The sequence below is a fragment of the Dipodomys ordii genome, unplaced genomic scaffold (assembly GCF_000151885.1).
Source record: "Dipodomys ordii isolate 6190 unplaced genomic scaffold, Dord_2.0 Scaffold41, whole genome shotgun sequence".
NCBI classification, from domain to species: domain Eukaryota; kingdom Metazoa; phylum Chordata; class Mammalia; order Rodentia; family Heteromyidae; genus Dipodomys; species Dipodomys ordii.
The window spans coordinates 12,185,071-12,210,071 of record NW_012267257.1 but is presented as its reverse complement, the minus strand read 5'-3'; the positions used below and the strand labels follow the sequence as shown (position 1 = coordinate 12,210,071).

The 25,001-nt window shown below is 40.0% G+C and overlaps 1 protein-coding gene across 1 annotated transcript; it reads right to left on the bottom strand.

The window, feature by feature from the left end:
- Positions 1-8,679: 8,679 nt before the first annotated feature.
- On the bottom strand, positions 8,680-23,913 carry Capsl (calcyphosine-like). Its single transcript, XM_013018569.1, has 5 exons — positions 23,833-23,913; positions 17,393-17,529; positions 12,796-12,973; positions 12,302-12,511; positions 8,680-8,818 (listed from the first exon to the last, which is right to left on the bottom strand). The coding sequence occupies exons 2-5, from the start codon at positions 17,527-17,529 to the stop codon at positions 8,714-8,716; spliced, it is 630 nt and encodes a 209-aa protein (XP_012874023.1). The 5' UTR covers positions 23,833-23,913; the 3' UTR covers positions 8,680-8,713.
- Between the last annotated feature and the right edge of the window lie 1,088 nt (positions 23,914-25,001).

Here is a 25,001-nt window from a genome sequence, read left to right as displayed (position 1 = left end):
GCAGGCATATGTAGAAGTAAACACATTCCAGGCAGTCAAGAGGATTGCTGAAAGATCTATTGCTTTTAAACTTTCAGGTCTTTCAGACAATTCAGTTTACACTTGATCAAAATCCTTCATGCTGGACTTCTTTCAAGTTCATTCCACTCCATGAAAGAGCATCATTTTTCAAAGAATGCTTAGTCAAAATTCATAATCTCCAGGATTTTGTCATCATCAAAATGAAATAGGCATCCGTGTCAATAGAAGCACTAACACCTGCGTAATAGTTCAAAAAGTCTTCTTTTGAAACCTGAAAGCATGTGAAAGTGGGGGAAAGAAATAGTATCAAAATCTGTGGGTCATAGTAGAAAATTATACATGCTTTTTTGAGATATTTCCTACTGAATGCAATTGGCAACCAGTGATCAAGTAGAGTTGTGTCATTCAAGGCATACTTGCCTTGCTTTCTCCCTCTAAGGTGGCTTTTTTACAAAGCCAGCCAAAGATTCCCCTTGCACCCTAACCAACTATATAGCTCTCTACTCACTCATCACTTTTTGCAGTAAAATAAGATCTCTAGATTTCTACAATACTACCCAATAAGGTGACCCTTAACCGTGGGTGGCTATTTAACTATGTAGTAATTAAAAATAAATATAATTAAAAACTCAACAGTCAGTTGTACTAACTATATTTTAACAGCCCATTACCCACATGTGCCAATGGGCTAACATCCTACAGAGCGTAAAGAATATTTTCATCATCTTAGCAAATCCAATCATACTGTGGCTACTAATAACATGGTCAGTCATCTATGCTGTAGGTTCTGAATCTGTGGCTTAAACCAGCCTCCAATGGAAGATACTCAGAAAATCAAATTTATGTTCTGCTGGACCTAAAAAAATGGAAGAACATCATATACAAAACTCTGTCGTTTTATATAAAGGACTTGAACATCCAGGAATTTAGTTACTTGTGTGGAGTACTGGAATAAATTCTCTGTAGATTAAAAGGGATGATGGTATTTTAGGGGACAAACATAAAGCAATTTATAGCACAAATGTACGGAAAAGATGCTCTTTAGGGAGAGGGAATCTAGATCAAATACGTAGATAGTGACAAGACTAGAGAAAGGACCCTAATCTTTGGCACCTAAAAATATAGAATCTATGATGTTCTATGGCCAAGTCCAGAGGGTCTAGTGTTGTGGGAGGTACTGAAAGCCAGCTCTCCCATCAATTTGGGCAGAATATGTGTATTCCATTATTTAACCTGCGCTTCCCTTTTTGTTGGTTTTTTATTGTACAGGTTGTCACAGTTACATAAGTAAGATAATGAGTACATTTATTTTTGAGGTATTACCCTTCCCTCATTTTCTCCCATTTTCCCTCCCCAACTCCCCTCCCAGTTGTAAAGTTCTGTACATAGAGTCTAGTGAATATTGCTGTTCCATTGTTAACCTGTGCTTTCTATGCTAGGCAATGGCGTTAAGAACAAAGATACAGAGCCTTCACTCTAGAGATTACCCATTTTTTGTCTACCAAGAGTTTACTGTTTCCCATGTTTCACTTAAAAAGGAACAAATAGAAAAAAATAACAAATAGCTAGGTGCTGATAGCTCATGCCTATAAATCTAGCTACTCAGGATGCTGAGATCTGAGGATTATGGTTTAAAGCCAGCACAGGCAGGAAAATCCATGAGACTCATATCACCATTTACTACCAATAAAAGCCAGAAGCAGAGCTGTGGCTAAAGTGGTAGAATGCTAGCATAAAAGCTCAAGAAGAGCACCCAGGCCCTGAATTCAGACCCCAGGACTGGCACACATACACACACAAAAAAGAACAAATGTAGCAAGAATCAGTCTGTAAGACCCTTCTCTCCCCTTCTTACCCTTCTCATTTCTTAAGACCAGCAATAGTCACACTACCCCCATGATCTAGAAGCACTCAGGCCGGCCTGCTGGGAACTTGGTGGGCTTGGGTACAGTCCAGCCCTGAAGGACTAATTTTCAGCTGTCAAAATAATGATTTATAAGTAAGCATGTTGTGTCTGTTTTAAATCATGAGAAATTACTATGTGAATAGGGCTTTATCATTTTCAAAGAAGATATTTGATCACCTGTAACTAAAACATCATTCCAACAGCATCTTTAAAAGATCCAAATGCACCATTAGGGAAGTAAACACTAAAAGGAAGCAAGATATGTAACATGTTAAGAAGAAATATGATAAAAGGAAATGTATTTCACAAATACTTTCAAACAAAGCTAGATAATTCTCTTATTATCATGTTCGTTGTTTGCAACCTTAAGCTGAAGAGATTCTATGAAATCGGAATCACGCTAATTGCAAAACACAGTCTGAAAATGTTGCATTTTATCAATTAAAACAAATCTAAACTGGCTGGGATGAAACATGCCTGTAATCCCAAGACTTCAGAGACTGAGGAAGGAGGATTGGGAGTTTGAGGCTAGCCCGTGATCCATAACAGACCCTGTTTTTAAAACAAGACAGAAAGAAAGAAAAAGACAGTAGCAAACACATACCTGACCTGGTAGCTCAAAAATATCTCAATCTCTGATCCCTAAAAATGATATCCCAACTATTTCCATTAAGATACATTCTATACATATGTATGTAAAATAGAACTAGATAAAGTGAGGGGATGGGTGGGGTCTGAGACATGGAGAAGATGAGAAAAGGGGTGATCAAGATGCATTGTGTTCAAAAAGTGACATGTTGAGTTTCCTGAAACTCTTTTGTGCAACTAGTTAAAGGTAATATAAAAATAAAAACTCCTAGCTCTTGCTTTCAATGTAAATATAGCTCACCATTAGAATCATTTAACACTTGTATCATAAGGTCTATGAAAAAATTTTAACCGAGCAAAATATTGTTTTGAAATCTATTTTTATTCAATTTCTACTTTAAAATAGTATGAAGAAAAGATTTACATATGGGAATATTTCACTGTGCAGAAAATAACTTGAGCTACAGTTATATAATAAAATCTCACTAACGATTGGGGTATGATTTTTGAAAAAGGTTCTAGGAACACTTATATTTATTGTGCAAATAGGTACCTCCAAGGATCTATAAATACACGAGTAAAGGGAGAAACAGCCCTATCAGTTGTTGTTACTTTATTGAGTTACTTAGCAACTTGCTTTCCTTTTAGTTTTTAGTTTCAATGAAATAAAAGAGAATTTTCACTCAAGCACTTTCCAAATGACTTCAATTAATTAGAGAGAATTTTCAGTGATTTACAATATACACTTTTCAGCTTCAATAATCATCTTAAGTAAATGGATTTTTAAATGATATTGCTAAAGGAGATTTTCGACAGGACTAAGTATGAATCTAGTGGAATGGCACTTTACTTCCCAGTTCCCTTGGTAACACAAAAGAATGGTCTAGGCTGAGGAGGGTAATGTCAGGCATTTGATAATAACCAGAGTCTGTGTAGCATTTTATCCCATCAACCTGGAAAACCTGAGACTCATGAAAGCCCTGGAGGAAACAAGCCGTTCTGTCATCTGTCATTTTCTTTCTCTACTTCATACCCCCATTCTGTGCTATGGTTCTCTCAGAATGCTATCATCAATTTTCTACATGTGGCCTGGGTGTTTCCAGAAGACCAGTCATCAGCCCTTTCACGTTAAAGAGCAAGATATTCCCAAATCAATACAAATCTCTGAGTGCCAAATGGTAAGCTCAGTATATCCTATTATAAAAAAAAAATCAGAAGAATCGAATACAAAGGACAAAGTTATCTTTCCCTGATACAAGATGTAAGATCCATATCAAACACTCAACTGATGAGTAGCTTGTACTTTCCGAGGGTTCCAAGCCTGAGGAGCAACCTACCACTGCAGTTTTCAAAGGGAAACAAAAGGGCTCTGGAGAGGCAGGTGTGAGAACTAAAACAAGAAGGACATGCTATCCTCAGAGAGGAAGGGCTGTTTCACCACAACCTCCTACCACACCACCCAAGACGGCACAAAGAATGTTCACACCGCCTTCTCAGAAGCCCCATCAATCATTGGTTTATGTATCCTTTAACAGATTTCACCTATCATCTGTTTTAGACACATAACTTTAGACATTAACTTAGTGAGCTTTCTATTCAAATAAAAGATGTCTTTCAAGAGTATGTAGCTTCTGTAGAAGTAACTTGGAGGAGGAAAATCACACTGAAAAATACAAGTTGTCAAACAGACCAATTGCATGGTAATCTACCCAACCCTTGACAAACTTGTTTTTGCTCTGGGTCATATTATTTTCAAGACTTGGAAATGTTGCTGCATTTAATAAGCTGTTAATTTAAAAACCCTTGATACTTTTTTTCCTTTGAGTCATAAGCACTCCTAAGACTTGAAACATTGCTATGCCATTCATTACATTCTTAACTTCAAAAAGCAGAGAATTATTTCCAAACTCAGTCTATAATTCCAAATTTGGAAAAATTGGAATTTGTATATTTTCCATTCTGTAATGAACTAAGTAGATATGCAGAAATCTAGGATGGATACAAGGCAAAGGGTGTTAATAGGATTTCATGAAGCAGGAGTAAGAAGGCACATACATATCATCCAACAATACATGTATTTAATTTGATCTCTGCACTTGATTAGGTAATCATCACAACAGACTTTCTTTGTAGGTAGACTCGTGCTGGCACTCTCCTGGTTCAGTGAGGCAATCTATATTGGCCAAGGGAATTGATTGACCATCAATAATTGTGTTTGTGTTGGCTTGATAGAATATGTATGTTCATCAAATTTAATACACGTTTGCTCAACACAGGTTTGTATAAAGGATTCCAGCTCTCCTGGATGACACTTAAGGAAGAGAATTTTAGCACACATGATTCCCACCACCTTTAGCCTTCTTTCATTTATTAACAAACACAGGTTGTTAGTTTGGCTTGGAAACTATTGTGTGTATTTCTTCTAACTCATAAGTCTGTCCTCACAAACTAAGAAGAAAGAGTATGTAGGACAATAAGTAGTTATATATAGGATGGATTCCAGCCTTTAAACCATGATACAAGCCAAATTAATCATCAACCTACATGGAAAGCACCCAGCTCCACCTTCAAGGCACTGTTAAGGTATGAAGGATGACTTCCAAACCAGACAGGACAAGTACAATGCCATCTGGCCATGTTATAACCTGTTAGAGTTAGATACTAGTACAAACCAGCTCCACAGACTGGTGAAAGAATCCTTTCTCGGTTTATAATTCAACACATCTTGGGTTTCTTTTTTGTACTGTGAATGGACTTCAGGTAAAATGTGCACCTGTTCTTGCTGGTGGCCCATTCTCTGGTGTTCTCACAAAGGCTTGCCTTGAGTGAATTTAGAACCCAGACTTCAGTGTGTTTTAGGTGGTTTGTTTTAGATGATTTTTATCTTTAGCTTATTCACTTAATCTCCTATAGGGGACCCAGGACCAACAAGACATGTTCGTTTGTATGTGGAGGCTAGATTTCACTTACAAACTGGTAAGTAAATACACTGGGTGGTAAGCAAGTACATACAAATGTATTAACTGAAATACGATAGAGTCAAGGAAGATCTCAAATAGTATTCTTGCTTAGAAAGGAAAAAATCAAAGTTTAGCAAAATAAAACACCAGAAAGTGAGTATTAAAGGGGTAGAGTAGGCTCAAGGGGAAAGAGGTGGATGAATGAGGAGGAAAAGAGGGGGTAGAATCCAATGCATATGCTACAAAATTAAGAAGGTCAGGGAGGATTGTCGAAAGGGGTGACATTAGTCAAGATATATTCATAAACTGTTTCGTTAAATGGCAATTCCTTTGTACAATTACTTTAAAATAATTTTTTAAAAATTAAAAAAGATTTTTTTCTGTGCTTTATCTTCTCACTTAAGAGGTTAATTTTTAGATTGTGAGTGGAATAATGTTTAAAAACTGGGTGGTAAACAAAGAGAAAATATATCCATCAAATTGTCCACAAATATTTTTCAAATGATTCTTCTCTGTTTCTTCCATGGCTACTTGAATGATCTGTCTCTGACAATTCCAGAAATCAAAGATTAGACTGAGAATGGGGTTGGAGTTATCCTTGATCATCAAATTCTTAAGAAGTTTGTTTCCAGAAGGAAAGCCTTGATGGAATCTCACTCATGGGCCCAAAACACCAACTGCAAGAAGCAATTGCTGAAGGCCATTAGATGTGACCAAATACACTGTGGCACAGGTTATCTGTTCTAGGATCACTCTGCCCCATGCATGCATTAGACAGGAAGCAAAGTACCACTGGGGGAAATAAAGCTGATAGCTGCAGCCCAGGCCCAGCTCATAATCACATGCTCACTCTAGAGTCCCAGTTAAACAAAACATGAGTCATAGCCAGAATCAAAGTCATAAATCTCTCTAGCTAGAGCTATAGGCTTACAATCAATTGCCTATGCTCAGGAAACAGGGATCTCTCTTCAACCACAGTTTGCAAGACTCTGGCTGCAAAAACACATGGGCATTTTCCCACACATTTCTTCATCATTTCTTTGGGCTTTCTATATAATTTCCACATATTTATTCACATCACCTGCTTTTGTTGGCCTACCAAACTCTATATAAGCATAAGCAATAAATCCTTTAAAAACTGGTTTCCTATGACAAGAGAACATGTCCAATCTCATGACAAAAAAAATCCCTTTCTATACTGTCGAAAGGATAAATGAGTTGAAAATTACAACCCACCTATAATATCCCCCTAGGAACTGGTGGCTTACACCTGTAATCCTAACTACTCAGGAGGCTGAGATCTAAGGATCATAGTTTGAAGCCAGTCTGGGAAAGAAAATCCATGAGACTCTAATTTCCAATTAATCAGCAGAAAACTGAAATAAAGCTATGGCTCAAAGTAGCAGAGCACTTGCCTTTGATCAAAAGAGCTCAGAGACAGTGTCCAGTCCCCAAGTTCAAGTCCCATGATAAAAAAAAGAATAAAAAGAAACAGGTACTCTATTAAATGATTGCTATAATTCTCATCTAGCAGTACTTGCTTGCACAACTCTTAATTTAATATGTATCTTGATCGCAATCCATTACATGAATTAGCATAGAAATCGCAAGTATGTTCTGATTTTAATCCAGAGCCACTTAAACACATAAGATCTGCTATGATTATGATTATGATTGATTGTAACCATTTGGTATAGGTACAAGGGCTTGAATTCAGTGCCCTGAATTCTTGCTTAACTTTTTGATCATGATTAGTATTCTACTACTTGATCCACACCTCCATTCTGGCTTTTTCTGATGATTGTTTTAGAGACAAAGTGTGACAGAGACTTCACTGTGCAGGCTGGCTTTGAGCCATGGTCCTCCAGGTCTTGGCCTCCTGAGTAGCTAGGATTATAGGTGTGATGGTGCCTGGCTTAAATACATGGGATCTTAAAGGATACATATCCCAGAAGCAGGGGTAAGCGCAGCCAGGACCACAGTTCTCCTGAGTGGCAAAGGCAAGAGGTTGTTCCCTTCAGCCCTGCAATGAGAGGCTGCCCACTGTGATTCTCTCCACATCCCCAGAACAAAACATTCAGAGCAAGAGCCGTAGTTTGAATATGTATTTGAGTAGATATTCAATATTATTCAATAGCCATTAAGTATTTATTTGGATATTAAAGACGGGACTGCCTTAACATGTCAATTAGCCTTTCACAGGAAGATTCCCACAGGTCAACAATAGGACACCAGAATTTAGTGTTTCATGGCTTTAGTCCATGAAGTGTCAAAATGGAAAATCTGCCTTAGAATATGCTTCTATCCTAGTCCAGGTCACACCTAGCATCTTTGTAATAATGGAAACACCAACATGATTGCCAAGCATAGGGAATAAGAGAAGCAAACACTCCACCAGTAAAGACTCCTGGTCCACAGGACAAGAAGTCCACATAAAGTCTAAGCACACAAGAATACTTTCAATAGTCCTGTATCTACTGTTCAAAGAAATTGCCTCCACTCTCACATCAAGGATGTGAAGGAAGGAAGAAGGAAGGAAGGAAGGAAGGAAGGAAGGAAGGAAGGAAGGAAGGAAGGAAGAAAAAGAAAGAAAGAAAGGGGAAGGGAAGGAGGGAGGGAGGGAGGGAGAAAGCAAGGAAGGAGGCAAGCAAGCAAGGAAAAAAGAAAAACAAAGTCAGTTTCAATATATTGTCCAAACTAAGGTTTACGTGGGTGGTAAACAGAGAAAATACTCAGTTTAGTAACTGGGTAATGTAACTCAAGTTGCAGTTACAAGAATTGAAGCTAATGTGGGTCTCCTCTGGTCCCTAAATTGGGACTGAAACACGTACAAACAGAAGCATTCTCTTACCTAGAAATGGATGATCTAAAAGGAGGTTAAAAGCTACAATAGGAACATGGGGGAAGTTTTTGTTAATTAAAATATTTAAATTTTCATTAATACCCAAAGAGGAAACTCAAAACTGATTAGACACCTGCATGTATCATCTATAACTCTAGGAACTTTCTAGATGTAATTTTATTTCACCCCCTATTCAAGACCTAAGATAATAGCTTCGGAGGAGGCAAGCTCACAGGTCACTACCTGGTGACTTTATGTGTGTCTTTTCCTTCACCCTAGAAAATGCTGTGTGTCGACAAGGAAGAAACACTGGAATGAACATGACAGCAAATACAGTCCTGGTTTCTGCGCTGAGGTTTAATCATGTGGTCATGACCAGGCTCCAGGGTCTTGGACTTACAGCTTCCAGGAAGTTGTCATCATGATGATGAAGTACACATCTGTGTACCTCACGGATGCACTCACACCTGCAGAGTAGTTTGTGAACTCCTCAGGGGTCACCTGCAGGGGAAAAGTTTGAAACAAAAACGAAACTTTGCTTCCCACTCATCCAAAGGAGGCCCATCCCTTGCCCTGTAAAGAGACGTGGTCCCACTCCATCCAGGAGGCTTTGTGCGGGGTGATCATGAGTGATCCAGGGGAAGAAAAAGCAAAGTGGAAGATGGCAAGAAGAGTGGCTGAGAGGAGGAGAGGAAGATGTCTTGAAAGCATGCAAACAGAACTAAATGGCAAGAGAGGCATGGATGGTTAGCTTTTCTTGGAGGGAAAGAGCCATTTGGTTAAGATGCCTGTAACTTCAACTCAGAAAAGGGGAGCACATGTTTTCAAACTGTACTTAATACTGTCTTGGTGGGGCATGCCAGAAACATGCCCTGTGTCAGAATAAGTCATATCTCACCTTTCAAGCAATGGAATTCTGCTCTGTGGGTAAAGAAACAAATTTCTAGTAAATATGCCTGGTTTATACGTATTTCTAAGCTACAAATTACTCATTCGAGGCTCAGAATGAGCAAAAACATTACTTCCTGTTCCTTCCCTCCCACCCTGCCCCAGGTTCACTTTTGCCTACGATTGTTGCAAACAATGTGCTTATCCATAATAGGATTTTATATTGTTTTCATTCTGGAAAGAGGGAAAAAATAGTTATTGGTCTTAAGTGTTACTGGGAAGAAGATGGTGTGTGGTTTCTAATGTAAACATGTTTTCTGGTGTGAGTAGTTGAGTCAGAGTAATGATTATCTTCCAGGTTGACAGATCTTGATGGCTAGTGAATTTACCCAAAGTAGGTGATTATCTATTATGAAAAGATGAAGAAAAATGATGGCAGATATTTGGGAAATTCATTTTCTCTGGCTAACACAATTGTCAGCATTCACAGGGGACCAAAAATATTTCAAGAAGGGAAACTCATAAGTAACTAAAAGCTTTCAAGTCGAAGGCAGCACACTTTTCTCCATCCAAGTCTTTGGAAATGTGCCTCTCTTCTAAAACTGCAAAGTGCTGCCAGGGCCTAGTGGCTCATGCTACTGTAATTCTAACTACTCTCATGCTGAGATGTGAGGCTCAAGGTTCAAAGCCAGCCTGGGACAAAAAACAAAGTCCATGAGATTCTCATCTTCAATTAATCAACAACAAGCCAGAAGTGGAACTTAGGCTCAAGAGAGAGAGAGAGAGAACCAGCCTTAAACTAAAAAAGTCCAAGTGGGATCATGAACTTCTGAATTCGAGCCCTAATACTGTCACCAAACAAGAAAAACAATCAGAGTTTCTCACTTGCCTTCTTTGAGGAGATTATAAGTGCAAAGAAAAAAAAACTCAAAAAGCCACAGGAGTCACAGTTGTTTCCCATTCTCCAACCCCATCTTGTCAAACAGCAGAAGACTTTAGGAAAAAAAGACATTGAACTGAATCAATGGTGATAGTTTGTTTACCAAGGGTCTATAAATACAAATCAATAATACATGCACAGAAGGTAATTATGCTTTTTAAAAGAATTTTTCAGTTCCTTTACATCAACAATCCCTGGTGGGTTTTAAATATGATTCAAAAACACAAATATTTTAACTTTACAATTTTGGCACAGGGGGATGGGAAGAGATGGGAAGGGGAAACAAAGGAGGAGGTAAGGAGGTAACAATGCTTGATAAGAAATGTACTCATTACCTTGCCCATGCAATTGTAACCCCTCTGTACAGTATTTTCACAATAAAAAAGGCAAGTGTTAGAATCATTTTTCATAAGCATTTTCACTATCTCCTTTAATTGAAACAGTCCTGTAGAGTCTTTTCACACAATGCCCACTGGTAAGGGGTCAATAATTTTGCCAAGTTTCATCATCATGCTACATGAGGTTATTGTATTTAGTCATTAAAACAGATCTTTCTGAATATTTTAATACTAAAGATCTCAAATATGATTGTGTATAAAAGCCAACCGGCTTATGTACTAGATATGCAAATTATTGGGTTCCACCCCCCCTCATGTATCAGATTTTGTGGTTCCACAGAAGAGCCAGCAATCTGATTTATCAATATATGCTGCTGATGACCATTGTAAAGAGTTGGACATTATTATAAGGTGTTTGATATTCAGATGATATCAAATGCTGTCACTGTGACAAACCTCAGTAACCTTTATGAGTAGGGAAGAGTTCAAAGTGGCTGATTAAGAGAAATGTCAGAAGGGGGAGAACTGGGAACTTGACTCATCAGGACTACTCTGACTGGAGTTAGAGAGAAGAGCAACTGAGGTTTCCCCGGGCAGTGAGGAGGAACCACCTGCAGAAGCAAAGACACCCAGGGTCCATGGAGAATCGGGCTAGTTAGGGGAAGTGACAGTTGGCTATTTTTCCACTGACATCTTAAAGATCAAAGGCCACACAGTTCTGTTATTTCTGTCTGAAGCATTTGGCTTCCCTACAAAATCTAGGCTCTCTTTACTTCATTTTTATCTGCCTCCAGAATTCGACAGCCTATAATAGTGGATACTTCTCCATCCTTGACTGGAAAAGAAAGGTCACCTTTCTAACCCACCTCTAGTGACAGGACTATTCATAAACTTTCATAGGAAATATAGAGGGAAATTCCATTTAGAAGGGAAAGGATTATTTCTTCTTTCCAGACTCATGTCCCCTTCCTGTCTACTGTCCCACTTACCTTGACTGGTATGGCCAAAAGGTAACCCACCCCAAGGTTGCTGACGAATGAGACTAAAAAGGTACCTTTCCATGGTCATCATAACTCTCTTGACACTAAACAGCAGAAATGGATGTGTTTATCTTATGGATATTGGTAAAAGTTTATATTTTCATCTTTGCCTAGACAGAATAATGGAGCTATAATTCCTTACCATCCAAAATTTTTTGTTAACTCAAAGGTAGTGACTAATGAAGATAGGGTAGTTGTTTTTATTTTCAAGTTCTCTGTGACTTAGAAATGCAAGTTAATTTTAAATCCTACTAAAGAATGAATCAAGGTAAATCTTGTCTCTGGCATTCCCTTTACCCAAACCTGCCTTTCAAAGGTATTTGCATAGATGCTCAAATAAGGAGACGCCCAGGTAGAAAAATGTAAAAGACACCAAACACTTAGAAAGTCCTTTTGACACTGTTCCCCCAAATTGAATTACAATCTCATTAAAACTCAACATGTTGGCTTGTAGTCTACTCATAGTAATGTAGTTAGCTGACCTGGAGGAATCCAGTAACCAGGAAGTAATTGGAGAATCTAGTCAAAATTCCACATTTCCACCTGATATCTAGGGATTCCCTAGCAAACATATGTGTCTGTGTCTGTGTATTTGATAAATACGTTTTTATTACTTTAGTTTTCAAATTTCTAGGTATTTTCTAAAGAAATATATTCTTCTATTTGTAACGAACCCAGTATCAAATGTGTTGAGATGGTTAAAATGTTCTGAACCAACAATTTATCATTTAAATTTCAAGTTGAGTATAAGCAATTTCCTGAGTAAACTTGCACTTACCAATCCATCTTTATCATAAGGTGAATCAAAGTTATCCAGAAATTTTCTGAAGACTTGTTCTTCTGTCCATTCTCCATTTTGGTACTTTGGATGATGTTTTACATTATATACCCCACGAAGGTCTTCAATTGTTATAACACCATCTCCGGTTTTGTCTAGCTTTCTGAAAGCTTTCATAATTACCTCTTTCCTGGCTCTGGACATTGGAGGCTAGATAAATTGGAAATCACATTTGTATGCATGTAAATGAGCTCTTCTTATATAATATGTGATAGAATATATTATTCCATTCAATGACAGAAAATTACTCCTATGCCTCTGAATGGAAATGCATTATAATTGCTTCAGAAAGTCCTTCAGCCTATTCAGTCTTCTCCCCATCTCTTCCACAGTGTATTTACAACTTCTGAAACACAAAACCTCAAAGTACCCGAGTCACACCATGTGAACACCAAGCCCTGAAGATAACACTGATTATTCACAGGGCCACTTACTCTTAGTGTGAGAAGGAATTCATTGAAGTCTATTGTTCCACTTCCATCTTTATCAAACCTCCGGAAAAGTTCTTCTGCCTCTTCCTTTTCCATGACTACAGCATAATCATTTAACCCTTTCAAAAATTCTTTGAAATCAAGTGCTCGGTTGTTATTGTCATCCATAATTCGAAACACTCTGGAAAACATACACACACATGAGAAAGGAACATAAATGAACCACACCCTCCTCCCCACCCCCCCCCCCCGCAATGGAGTAAGTATACAGATTCAGAAGAAAAGCACTTTACAGGTTTTTGTTTCTGTTTTCTTTTAAGTGTATGTGTCACCCTGAGGCTTGAACTCAAGGACATGGGCACTGTTCCTTAGTTATTTTGATCAAGGCTGGTGCTCTCCCACTTGGGTCACAGTTCCATTTCTGGCTTTTGGTTGGTTGATTGGAGTTAAGAGTCTCATGGACTTTCCTATCCAGGCTGGTTTCAAACTGGGAACCTCAGATCTCAGCCTCCTGTGTAGTTAGAATTACAGGCCTGGGCCACCAGCTGTTGTTTGTTTGGGTTTAGTTTGATTTGGTTTGATTTCTTTTTTAAAATGTAAAATATAGAAGTCTTAAACTCTTCTCAGTTCTCTCCCGCTAAAATTGGAAAAACTATTATAAAGGAGAACATGCCTCTAAACTCACACACACACACACACACATACACACACACACACACACACACACACACATACACACACACACACAATTACACTATAGAATTTTAATTGCATAGCATATGTAATAGTTTTTATCTTGACTGTACCCTACAGGCAAGGAGCTGAGGTCTTGATCACTAGCCCGTGATGCTAAGGTAAGATAATGCAGCCTTTAAGAGGTAAAGCTTAGTGGAACCAAGTTAGATCTTTGAGGGCTTGTCCTTGAAGGGAACATTGGAGCCTGAGTCCCTTCCTGGTTTTCCTCTTTGCTTTCTAGTTGCCATGAGAGAAGCAGATTTGCTCCACCACACTTTCATGTTGTTATTCTTTGCCATAAGCCCAAACTCAGTGCAGCAAATCGACTATGGAAGGAAACCTCTGAAACTATGAACCAAAATGAACTTTTCTTCTTTATAAGATGTTTATCTGAAGTATTTGGGGTTTTTTTTTTACAAAGCTGGAGAAATAATAACACATGGAATATTTTTTTTCAGGCATCTCTCCTTGTTCATAAATCCCAACTTTCCCCATCTCCCAATTTAAAAAAGCAGAAAATATAGGTTAGTATTTTGAAAACCCTGTCTTACCATGTTTTTCATGATAAGGCTCCAGAACCTAGCATAGAATATAAACATGGCCTCTTATTTTCTAAAACATATTTCTACAGAGCACATAAAATGTATAGATGCTGTTTTAGCTAAAGAAAGCCTCACTTAGAAACATGCTCCATGATATCCAAATATCCAAATATGCCTGGGCTTCTTCAAACACATGGCACCTATATCACTATCTTCTGTGTTTAATTTTAATGTCTCAGGTCCTTCCATCAATCTTGCCCTACCCTGTTAGGATCTTAACTGTTTGCTAAACATTTCCTTCTCCTCTACCATCTACTACCACCCTCTCCACAGCTCTGGGATTTTCTGTTTTCCTGGCATTCTAACAGGTAGAAAGATTTCAATTAAGATGCAGAAAACACACCTTGATTTCAAGATCTATTGCTAAAACTGGGTTATAGTTTTACTCATAGCTTTCAACTTCTTTAAAACTCTCTCATTTTTCTACAAAAGAGAACCAGTTATTCTTTAGTTATTTAAAGTCAATAATGTATAAATTTTGAGTCACAACTTATACTTTTCTTTGTGTTTGTCATACATCAAAATGACATTCATCATTTCATTTCACATTTCATTTTAAAAAAAAACAGAAAGGACTCTTTGAATATGTGCATTATAGACTAAAGCATAGCCTCCACAAAGTTAGAGACCATGACTGTTTAGATTACTTCTAGGTGTTTAGTATGTAGCCACAGTCACTTCATTAATATCAATTAGCTGAATGAATGAATGAATTGAAAAACAGCACTGCTTCAGGAAATGAACTGATAGGTTTCAAGTACAACAGAAGTAAGTTTGAAATAATAAATTATTAAAACCCCTTGTATAATTCAACAAAATTCAACATTGATTAGGTGCCAAAATTGGACTAAGCCCTGTGAGAAGGAATATATAGGTGGATAAGACTATATAGAGTCAGCCTCTGACGTAAGGGAACTTACTGTAAGAAAGAAAAGAGAGAGAGACAGAGAGAGAGAGAGAGTAAAACTAAAATTTTTAAAAGAATGATCAATAGCTTTGTGTGGAGAGAGAAGGATGAATTTCAGGACAACAGCAGTTTCAGTGCTTCTTGAAGAACTGGAGGGGCAGCTTGAAGAACTGGAGGGTAGATATTGAGGAAGAAAAAAATAGAATTCATATGAAAACTTGAGGCCACAAAATAATCTAGAGAATATTTTAATCTTAATTCTAAAGAATTTGAGCTTTATTATTAAGTTTTTAAAAGTTTACTGCATGGTTTTCATGGAAAGTGACATTACCAAACTAAAAGCTACGAAAACCCTAGGCATGCAAAGAGGAATGAGCTGGAAGGCTGAAAGCAATGGAACCAGTGAGAATACTATAGTACTAGTCCAGGAAATGATGCTGGGTGTCTTAACGTGAGCAACTGAGATAAACATTTTAAATGAGATCATGAGATACTGCAAATGTACAGTCATCAGTGTGGTAGGTTGATGAAGATAATTCTCTAGTTTTCAACCCACAGCTCTATAAGAGTGGTAATACCATTGAAAGCTTAGAAGCTGTGGAGAAAGCTCTGTTTCCAGGAAGGGGCCATGGAAATTTGTTTGGTTCTGTTTTGTTTTGGAAAGTAAGGCAACTATTGAAGGTATTAACTGGATAGCTAATGAGTTAAGCTATTAGCTGGTGTCCTTTTGAGTTAAAAGGCACAAATTCTGAAATGAGTTTGGAGCTCAGGAGAGAACTTAATGTTAAGACTATGAAAGGAGCCAAGGTGGTAAAGATGAGCTAAATGTAGTGGGCAGAATATCTGAAGAATTAAAGATACTAGCACAGAATCTGGGGAAATATCTATATGTCTCAGACAATTGGCAATGACTGAGAAAGAACATGTACTGTAGAAAACCACCAGATATCAATGTCAAAAAAAAGATGAAGTACAAAAATAATGATTTCAGTCATCCTGATCTTGGCCAGAATAAAGACTCAAAACAGGGTGGGAAGATTTACAAGCCAACATTTCCCAGAAGAATGAATGTCCTGTGGGCTGGCAATTGGTAGTATGTAACCTGAAGAGAGGTCCTTCAAAGACAGAATTGGCAAGAAGTGGGAAAATGAACAAAAAAAAGGTCATATTTCTCAGGATCTTGGGTTACACTGAAGAAGTATTTACTTCTCAATAGCCCTAAAGGTAGGGACAGAGAGAAATAGATGCCCCCATTTGAGTGGAGGAAACAGAGGCCAGAAAGACAGAGGCAGAGAGAACATTTCATGAAATATCTACTTACAATGGAGGGCTAAGATTCTGCGAGGGTACATCAGCACCAGCAGGTAGAGATGGCACACGCAGCCAGAAGGATTTGATTGCCCAGACCCGGCAATGAAGGGCAAAGTAGGGATTCTCAGAGAGTTATAGTGAGGTGGACTAAGGATGAAAGAGGTAGAACTTGGGGTGATACAGTATTGAAGAGATGTACAAGGGATGATACAATATTGAAGTTTTGAAGCCCTCCTCTCTCCATACAAGTTGCACTGTGACAGCCTGGACCCCGAGTCTATGCATACATAGTCTGGGCCTCTGCCAGATAGATCCAAGCTTAGTCTGAGACTTGGGACTATTCAAAGAGATATCCCATCAGCCTCTGGCTGGATGTGGAGCTCTCCCCACACCTCTGGGTCAAGTTCGAAAGCCCCAGCCATTGGCATCCTGCACTTCCCTTGCCTATAACTTCTAATAAAGGTGTTTATTTTATTAGATGTTTGTTTTTATTATTTTATTTCCTTAATTCTAAGTCCTCCATGAGACGCTTGCTCACTCAGGAAGCTGTCAAAATATGTACAGGGCCTCATTTTAGTCAGGTTTTGCCCAGGTGTTTTTCCCTAGGCTCATGTTTTCTTCTCTCTGGAGTTTCTCAATCCTGAGAGCTACTCACACTATCAGAGAGCTGGAGGATAGGACTCACTCCCAGGAGAGCCCTACAAGCCGCGACTGTCAGTCATCCCACAGGCAATCCACGGCTCTCAGGTGAGACATGACTGTGCAGGAGAACTCAAACTGGGTCTGCAATGGCTGACCTGCTGTTCCTTCCTCTTCCACTCCAGCCTCAGACATGGCCTCTCTCATTGAACTGCCAGGTGTCTCTACCACATAGACACACTTCTCCTTTTGGTCCCAGGGGCCACCAACACAGGCTTTGATAAATCAGGGACCAAAAAAAGACCTGTCACAAGAGACATGATTTGCCCAAGGTCACATAGGCAATATTAGCCTCTCCTAGCAATTTTCACCATTCTACTTCCTCTTCCGGCCACCCCCATCCTACCTGCCAAGTCCTTTGATACCTGCAGAGCCCCTGGCCAGGCACTGCGATCGCAGTCTTTCAATAGGATCCGTGGCTGTGGTGAGCTTTTTCTTGGACCGGATTGCCATGTCTCGGTCATGGCGTGCTGTCCCGGACATCTGGAAGGAGGATCCACAGCACATGAGTGGAGTTCAGGCCTCAGGGACACTACAAGCTAGGCAGCCTTACCAAGGAAGAAAATTACATTTCTCTTTGTCATAAATTGTCTCAAATCTCCCAGAATTCCCATTTTGTAACTATGCTAATAGTGTGACTGGCATATTTATTGCTTCCTTAACTAGTCCTGTGTTCTCTAGCTGGAGCAACAGCTTTAAATGAATAGTTATTTTGCAGTGTGTTTGCAATTTCAGAAGCCCTCCTCTCTCCATACAAAAAATAATAATAGGGAAGGAAAAGGGACTAGGTGGGGGAGAGACAGAGGATGGCAAGAGGCCATATTAGACAGAGAAAACTGGAACAAAGCACAGTATATGTATGAAATGGAAGTGACATATAAACTAGTTTCTATCATTAATACGAGTTAAAGTAAGTCTCTAATTTCTTCACACTCTCACTTACAGTAAATCTGCTTATTTAGAATTCTCTATATTCCCTTCACCCTATTTCTTCCTTTATCTAAACTCTATTTTGTTGTATCTGCTTCACTGAAACTCTCAATACTTAGACATGGATGATTTTTTACTAGTATGTCCACCTTGCTTGGCAGGTTACATTAACACAAGCAAGTACATTAACACCTAACAAGGTTCAAGAATAGGAAAAAATAAACAAAACTATCTCTTTCTCTGTCTCTTTCTGTCTCTCTTACTTTTTCTGTCTTTCTTCCTCTCTCTCTTTCTTTCTCTTCTCTTTCTCTCTCAAACACACACACACACACACACACACACACACAGTATTTTTTGCCATAGTTTGCTTGTTATATTTGAACCATTCAGATATAAAAGCGAATGTGAGAGAAGTGACGTTCTGTTTCCCCAGAACTCTTGTAGCAGTGGAAAAAGTATGAAATTGGGAAGCTGGAGAGCTGAGTTCTAATCCTGCCTCTTTACCCCACCCCTGCTAGCATCTGAGTCTAAAACCCACTTTTCTCCTGGACAATGGAAGGGTTGGATTAGATGATCTTTAAATTGCTCCAGAAACTACTAATCCCATGAATGTGTCCACTTATTTAATCAGAAGACCTAGAAAAATCAGGTAACTTGAGTTAGCCAGACAACAATATGGATCCTAGCACTTGGGAGTGTTGAGAATGCAAAACCTTTAAAGATCCTCTGTGACTACATCCTCATTTTGTACAGCTGGAAACTGTCTTAGACTCTGTGTTATTGCTCTACCAAAGTACCTGAAACCAGGTGATTTATTTTTCAAAATAGAGAAGTTTATTTGGCTCATAATTCTGGAGACTTGGAAGTCCAAGAGCATGACATAAATACCTGTGCGGTACCCTGCAGGGCTTTCTTGGTGTACCATCATCAGAATGGAGGCAACGAGCTACAGTGTGAGCAACCTACACCACAGAGCAAGTGTGATGATGCAGGTCTCACTTTCTCTGCCATCAGTCCCAACCTTCTAACCTCATCTAACCCTATGTATAGCTCAAAGACACCAGCTGCAAGTACCAGGAACCTATGAACTTAAAATTTCAACTTCTAATACATGAACTTCGGGGAACACGTTTAATCACACAGGAACAGTGGGGTGGTTTTGTAAAATGAGTTGTCCCAAGTTCCTGGCCAACATCAAATCCTGGGCTTTTGATTCCTGAGCAGGATTCTTTCTATTCCACCAAGTCTCTGAATGGTATAAGAGAGGTCCAAAGAGCAATCTGATGATGGTCTGTCATAAGTAAACAAAATAGCATCCAGGAAGATGAGTCTCTGAGAGTCCAGCGTTCTCATCTGCTCTACCTTCTGACATTGAGATCACCCAGTGGTCATGTAGCCTACCCCTATGGGATTTAAGCTGATAAATTCAAACAAATAAAAGTACATACTTTCCTGGCAGCTCATTTGACATCACTTTAAATCAATGCCATTCAATTCATCAACAAACGACTACTGTGTATTGTGTACTGTTTTTAAGGCATTGTGCTAGGGCAGAAGCTGGCAGTGTGTTGGAATTCTCAGAGAAGCAATCCGTTGAATAGCTTGGGATGTCAATCCATTTGAACTCGAAAGATTGCAAGGACTAGGACTTTAGAGGAAGAAAAATATCTGGTAAAGGAAAATACTCAAAACTCTAAAGTTTATATGATGCAACAGGCTGTGGGGCACAAGTCTGTCCTCAAATGCATCACTAACATCACAACACTGCTCAATAGGAGACTCTGACATTTATGGTGCTGAGTGCCTCCAGCCAGGCTTGTGCAAGCAGAAAAGCACTTCCACCCTGATATGTGTGGCTGTAGCACCGCCAAGTGTTGACTCAGTGTCTGCGTATTTCCATGGCCAGCAATGCCACTCAACCCATTCCTTAAATAAATGTCGCAGACTAAACACTGCCTAAGCATGCACACAGAGTTAGGTATGGGGCAAAGAGAAGAGACAGAGTTAACAGCCTGGGGAGAATGATAAACTTCCATTATTGAGCTGCAAAAGAAAAATCACTACGTTATAACTAATATTGCTGTGGAGTAAAGACAGCTCAAAGGCAGGCATTTAAGTATTAATCCCAATAGAAGATGATAGTTATTGGAGTGCAGGCTGTGACAGTTAAAGGATTAAAAAGCATGGCTTATGTTAGACAGCACATGCAGCAATGGCTTAGACGTGTATAAGTGAAGAAGTACAAAGATTTTAATATGGAGGCTAGAGATACAGAGGAAGGGAGATGAAAGGTTGTGGAGATTGGGAAGAAAGACTGGAAGCAGAAACAGAATCTTGTGGAAGGAGGAAACAGGCACCACTTCACAAAGAACCTGAGGCTGGCATTGCATGAGTGGACCTCAATGGTTCTTAACAAGGAAGGACTGTTGGCATTAAAAGAAAGAGACTCCACTAAACATGGCGTGAAGAACAGACAGGAAGTGGGACGGGCAAGCCTGGATGGTGTTGTCTCCAATCTGCACTCTAGGTGATGCAGACACACACAGAGAGAGAGATGGAGCCATTTAAAATGGCAAGTGATTGAATCAGCAGGTTGGGGGAGAGGAAGGGGTAGGCCTGACAGCCAGGCTGTCTTGACACTTCCCACTCCATCCCCCATGGCAGATGGGAAAGGACACTCACAGAGCAGTGAAAGGCAAAGGCCTCAAGACGGTGGAGACCCAATGGAGGAGTCAGCAGTAAAGGTAGAGGAGGCTCTGGCTCTGCTCGCCATTGAAGTCACCTCATTCCTCTATCCTAGTGTGCAGATGGCTGCCACTGCCAAAGCTCTGTGCCTGCCTGCAATGCAAGAGTCCTTGAAGGATGGAATGTGAAACGCTGAAGAATGCACAAAGGTAAGGGTCTGAGACAGATTTAAGCTGATCCTCGGAAGAGGGGAGAGATGTAAAACTGGGGTTTGTATTTTATTGGCATGTCTTTGGTTCCTCCCAGTGGCAGAAAACAAAACTAAACAGTCTCTCTCTCTCTCTCTTCCTCTCTCTTTTTCTCTTTCTCTCTTTTTCTCTTTCTCTCTCTCTTCCTTTCTCTTTCTCTCTCTTTCTCTTTCTCTCTCTCTCTCGCTCTCCCCCCCATTCATAGCTAACAACCTGCAAACTCAAAAATATGTCTAATTACTGAAGAGCCCACATTAGGAATCATAGATCCACACACTAGAAACCCCAAACGAAACTCTTCTATAATTTCTTACGGTAAAAATACAAAGGAATTGCTTCATCCGAATCTCTCAAACTGCCTATCCCTTTTTGTTTTTCCAAGGTTATACTTCTGCTTTTCTCTTTCAGAAAATATACAATTGCTCAAATGCACGAGGAAACAGGAGCGCCGTGAACTTGAGGAGAGAAAAGTTACCCTGTGTGGATGAGGAGAGGGAGGGATTTGGGTCAACGGAAGCACAGAAAAGGAGGCAGAAGGGTAGAGATGGGGAAATGGGGAGCGGAAGTGCTTCTTCTTACTAACCTGTTGAGGATATCATGTAAGCTTCTCCAAATCAGCAAATTCTTGCTAAATAGTCTGATTTTTTCCCCATAGGATTACTTTGCCTCTTAATGCCATTAAGCCCATTTTCACCAGACCGTGTGATGATTTTTGCCTAAAGACTAATTTTTAGGCCTTTCTGTAATTGTTAAATACCTCTACCGCTATATTGGCCATTCTCAAGAAAAAGGGACAATAGTAATGTCATGTAATTTACAACCATCTACTAAGTGAAAAGAAGAAAGGAAGAAAAAAACCCACAGAGAGCAGGCTGCTGACTCAACTAGGAGAGCCTCAAACTAGATCTGAGAAAGTGGAAAACGCTTTGTTCCCCTCCAGCCCTCATCTGAGCCCCAGCCTCTCCCATCTCTACTGGCTCAGCCTTGATTCTGAGTCATAACACTGCCTCAGGAGGAGGGAGGCCTGAAGAGAATTCTTAGATTTTTATATCATATCAGCATCCATTTTGAATACAAGTTTAGATTTCTCCCACCATGTCACACCTGAAACAGGCTCCAGCTCACATCCCACTCAGATGGTTCAAGCCAGGGCTGCGGAAGTGAGCTCAGAGCTATCTCCCTCTCTGTAGCAGTCTGGGGTTGCTGCATTAAAATGCCCCATCCAGCTATTTGTCTTCAAGTGTCTTATACCTATTCCTTTATATATGCTACTGTTCCTCTTATATTCTTTCTCTACTCTTCTCTTCTCTGCTCCTCTTCCTACCACTCTTCCTCCATCTTCCTCCTTCTCCTCCTCCTTCCTTTGTCCTTCCTCTTTCCTCCTCCCTTCCTCTTCCCTTCTCCCTTCCTTTCTCCTCCTCCTTCTTCCTTCTCCTTCCTTGTCCTTTCTCCTTCCTCCTCTCCATCTCCCTACCCCTTCCTCTCCACCTTCCCCTCCCCTTCCCCTGGCCCTACCTCTCTCCTTTCCCTTCCCCTTTCTGCTCCCCTCCTCCTCCCCTTCCTCCTCCTCATCTTCTTCCCCGCCCCTCTGTCTTCCCAAGACTTGACTCTCATTTCTGCCTCTTCTAATCCTCTCAATAGGACTGCCCTCCTGGCTCCTTACACCTTTCCTTGCTCAGGATCTGTAAGTAATAAACCTTAAACATGTTCCTTCTGTGGTGCTTTGTCAGTTTTGCCCCTCCCAATTAAAGCAGGACAGCCTTCCCCCGGGCCAGGCTTTCTCAGGATGTCAGGGAGAATACTAAGTCACACTCCCAGGGCTAGAGTAGAGGTGAGGCTGAGGAACACATAGACTGGACACAGGATGGATGAGCACCACAGGGCTCCCTAGCACTTTCCACGAGGAGAGAAGAGTCAGAAAACTTGTCAGCATGATAGTAAAGGGCAAATGCAACATGAAAACCCAAACTTAATGAAACACAGAAGCCCAGGATCACAGGTTCTCCTGATAATAAGCATCCTTGGGAACACCAGGCAGCTCCGAAGCTGTCTGGAGCAATCACCTTGCTTTTCCTTCCTCACTCCCCCTTAGGGATTTCACCAGGAAATGACTGGCAGGCTATTTAGAGTGAAGTCAGCCTACCACATGCAACATCTTAAAGAAGCAGAGAAAACAAAATGCTTAACTATGAATGGTAGGCAGAGACTTGAGTACAAATCACTAACTAACATAATAAAGCAATACAAAAAAAGAAAGAGAAAATGGCTCATTTCCAAATGCCCCTGTTTTCAATGACTATGCTCTTGGAACTAACCAAGTTACTTGGAAATTCATTAGTCAGAGGCAGAAAGGCTTAGTCTCCAACAGTGATTTCAGAGCCCTTTCATCATTCTTATAGATGCAGCGAAAGCCACAGCTCTGCCTGTCACTGGCCTTTTTGCATCCATTAGTCACTAAATACACTTGCTCAGTAACTATTTTGTGATCTCTTCCTGTTTCCTTTGGAGTTACTTGTCTACTTGTTGATTTTCTAGCTACTTAGAAATCCAGTGAATTACTTGCCTCCTATGTGCTCTTGATGTGTAGTTCCAGAAAGCCTAGTAGAATTTGGAGTTAGAAATCTAATGTCCTGCTGCTAACATTCCTGTTGTTGGCATATCAACTACTCATAACAAAAACAAGTCACAGACTCTGAAAATGAACGGATTTCTCCTTTCTCATGCAAAAGAAGTCTGGAAGTATTCCAAACAACTCTCAGCATCTTAAAACACTAGAATTTGTTTACCCTACCTCCATTTTTACCTTCCAAGTCCAAGAACTCTCCTCAATGTTTAGGTTTTATTTTAGAGAGTAACATCTACCGTCTACTTAGTTAAAAGGGATCAAGTCTCCAGAATAAATTTTTTAGAAAGATTGAATTACCTTCAATGCCAACCTGTGGCCACCAGATGCTTCCAACTGAACCTATGGATGCTGCCACCAGCATCTGGGGAATCTGGTCCCCTCCCGGTCTGCCCCTCCCCCTGCCTTTCTCAGGTGTGCTTGGCTACCCCCTCCCACCCCCCCACCCCCGCCCAGTGCCAATTGGATGGCCTGAGAAGCCTGCTACGGACTCACGACCTAACTGGCTCAGCTCACCATCAATCTCTACTGTAGTCTCGCCCTTGCTCAAGTTTATGCTCTTGTTGCCTAGGGAATCTCTGTGACTGTGAAAGCCTGCCTTGTTTGCTCTAGGGAGCAAAGCCAGCTGGAAGTTTTGCTATCGATTGATTTCTAGAACAGCACCAAAACTTGCTCTCTTGTGTTTTATAAAATAACATTCGGCAAGTTTTTTTTTCCATCTTTCAGGCAATTCCTTCTTAAACTTTCTATTATCTCCAGACAGCTTACTGCTACGGTAGGCTATCACCACATGGGATAAATCAAATTCTCAGGAGCAGCCACTGGTAATTATACATAACTCAGTGCCTTCCTATTTTTCTCTAGGCTCACACACACAACATGACTTTCCCCTGTTTCTTAGCTTTTGCTCTTCTCATTTCACTTCTCTCTTTTAACAACTGTTCCATGGCAGTAAATAAAAGGTGGTCAAATGTCCCTCTGCAAGGAAAGTTTCTTTCCTTGCATATATGACAGTCTCCCTCCCCTCACTACTCCATGCCCCTGTTCCTTCCACTGTGAAGCAATGACATAAAAAACAGAGAACAGAATTGCAAAGACCCGAGTACCACCATCTCTTCTACATTTTACCATATGTGTAGCCTCAGACAAGGGTGGTATTTGATTTCTCAGATCACTGAAAAAGATAATATATATTCTTGTTAACACATCAGTCTTCCCTCGAGGTAAAAAGGCAATATCCCTGAACTTAATAAATATGATATAGGAGGAGATTTCTGACAGAGTACATAAGTCTGAGGGGCAAGAGAAAACCACTTGTTCACAACTAACCATTCACGAACTATTCACACTGCCCTGCCTTTCCATTAGAAACACCAATTAAAAGTTCTGTCCTACATGCTTTCCCTTGAGTCCTGCCTTCTGCCTAGAGATCGCATTCATGTCATTCCCATGTGGCTCTGTATAACATG

What these genes read in the sequence shown, in the direction of transcription:
- Capsl (XM_013018569.1), bottom strand. Translation starts at nt 17,529, where the DNA reads ATGTCCGGGACAGCACGCCATGACCGAGACATGGCAATCCGGTCCAAG. An exon ending in GGTATCAAAGGACTTGGCAG is followed by an intron (nt 12,974 to 17,392) that starts GTAGGATGGGGG and finishes TATGTTTTCCAG; the next exon opens with AGTGTTTCGAATTATGGATG. An exon ending in CTTATGATAAAGATGGATTG is followed by an intron (nt 8,819 to 12,301) that starts GTAAGTGCAAGT and finishes TTTCCCCTGCAG; the next exon opens with GTGACCCCTGAGGAGTTCAC.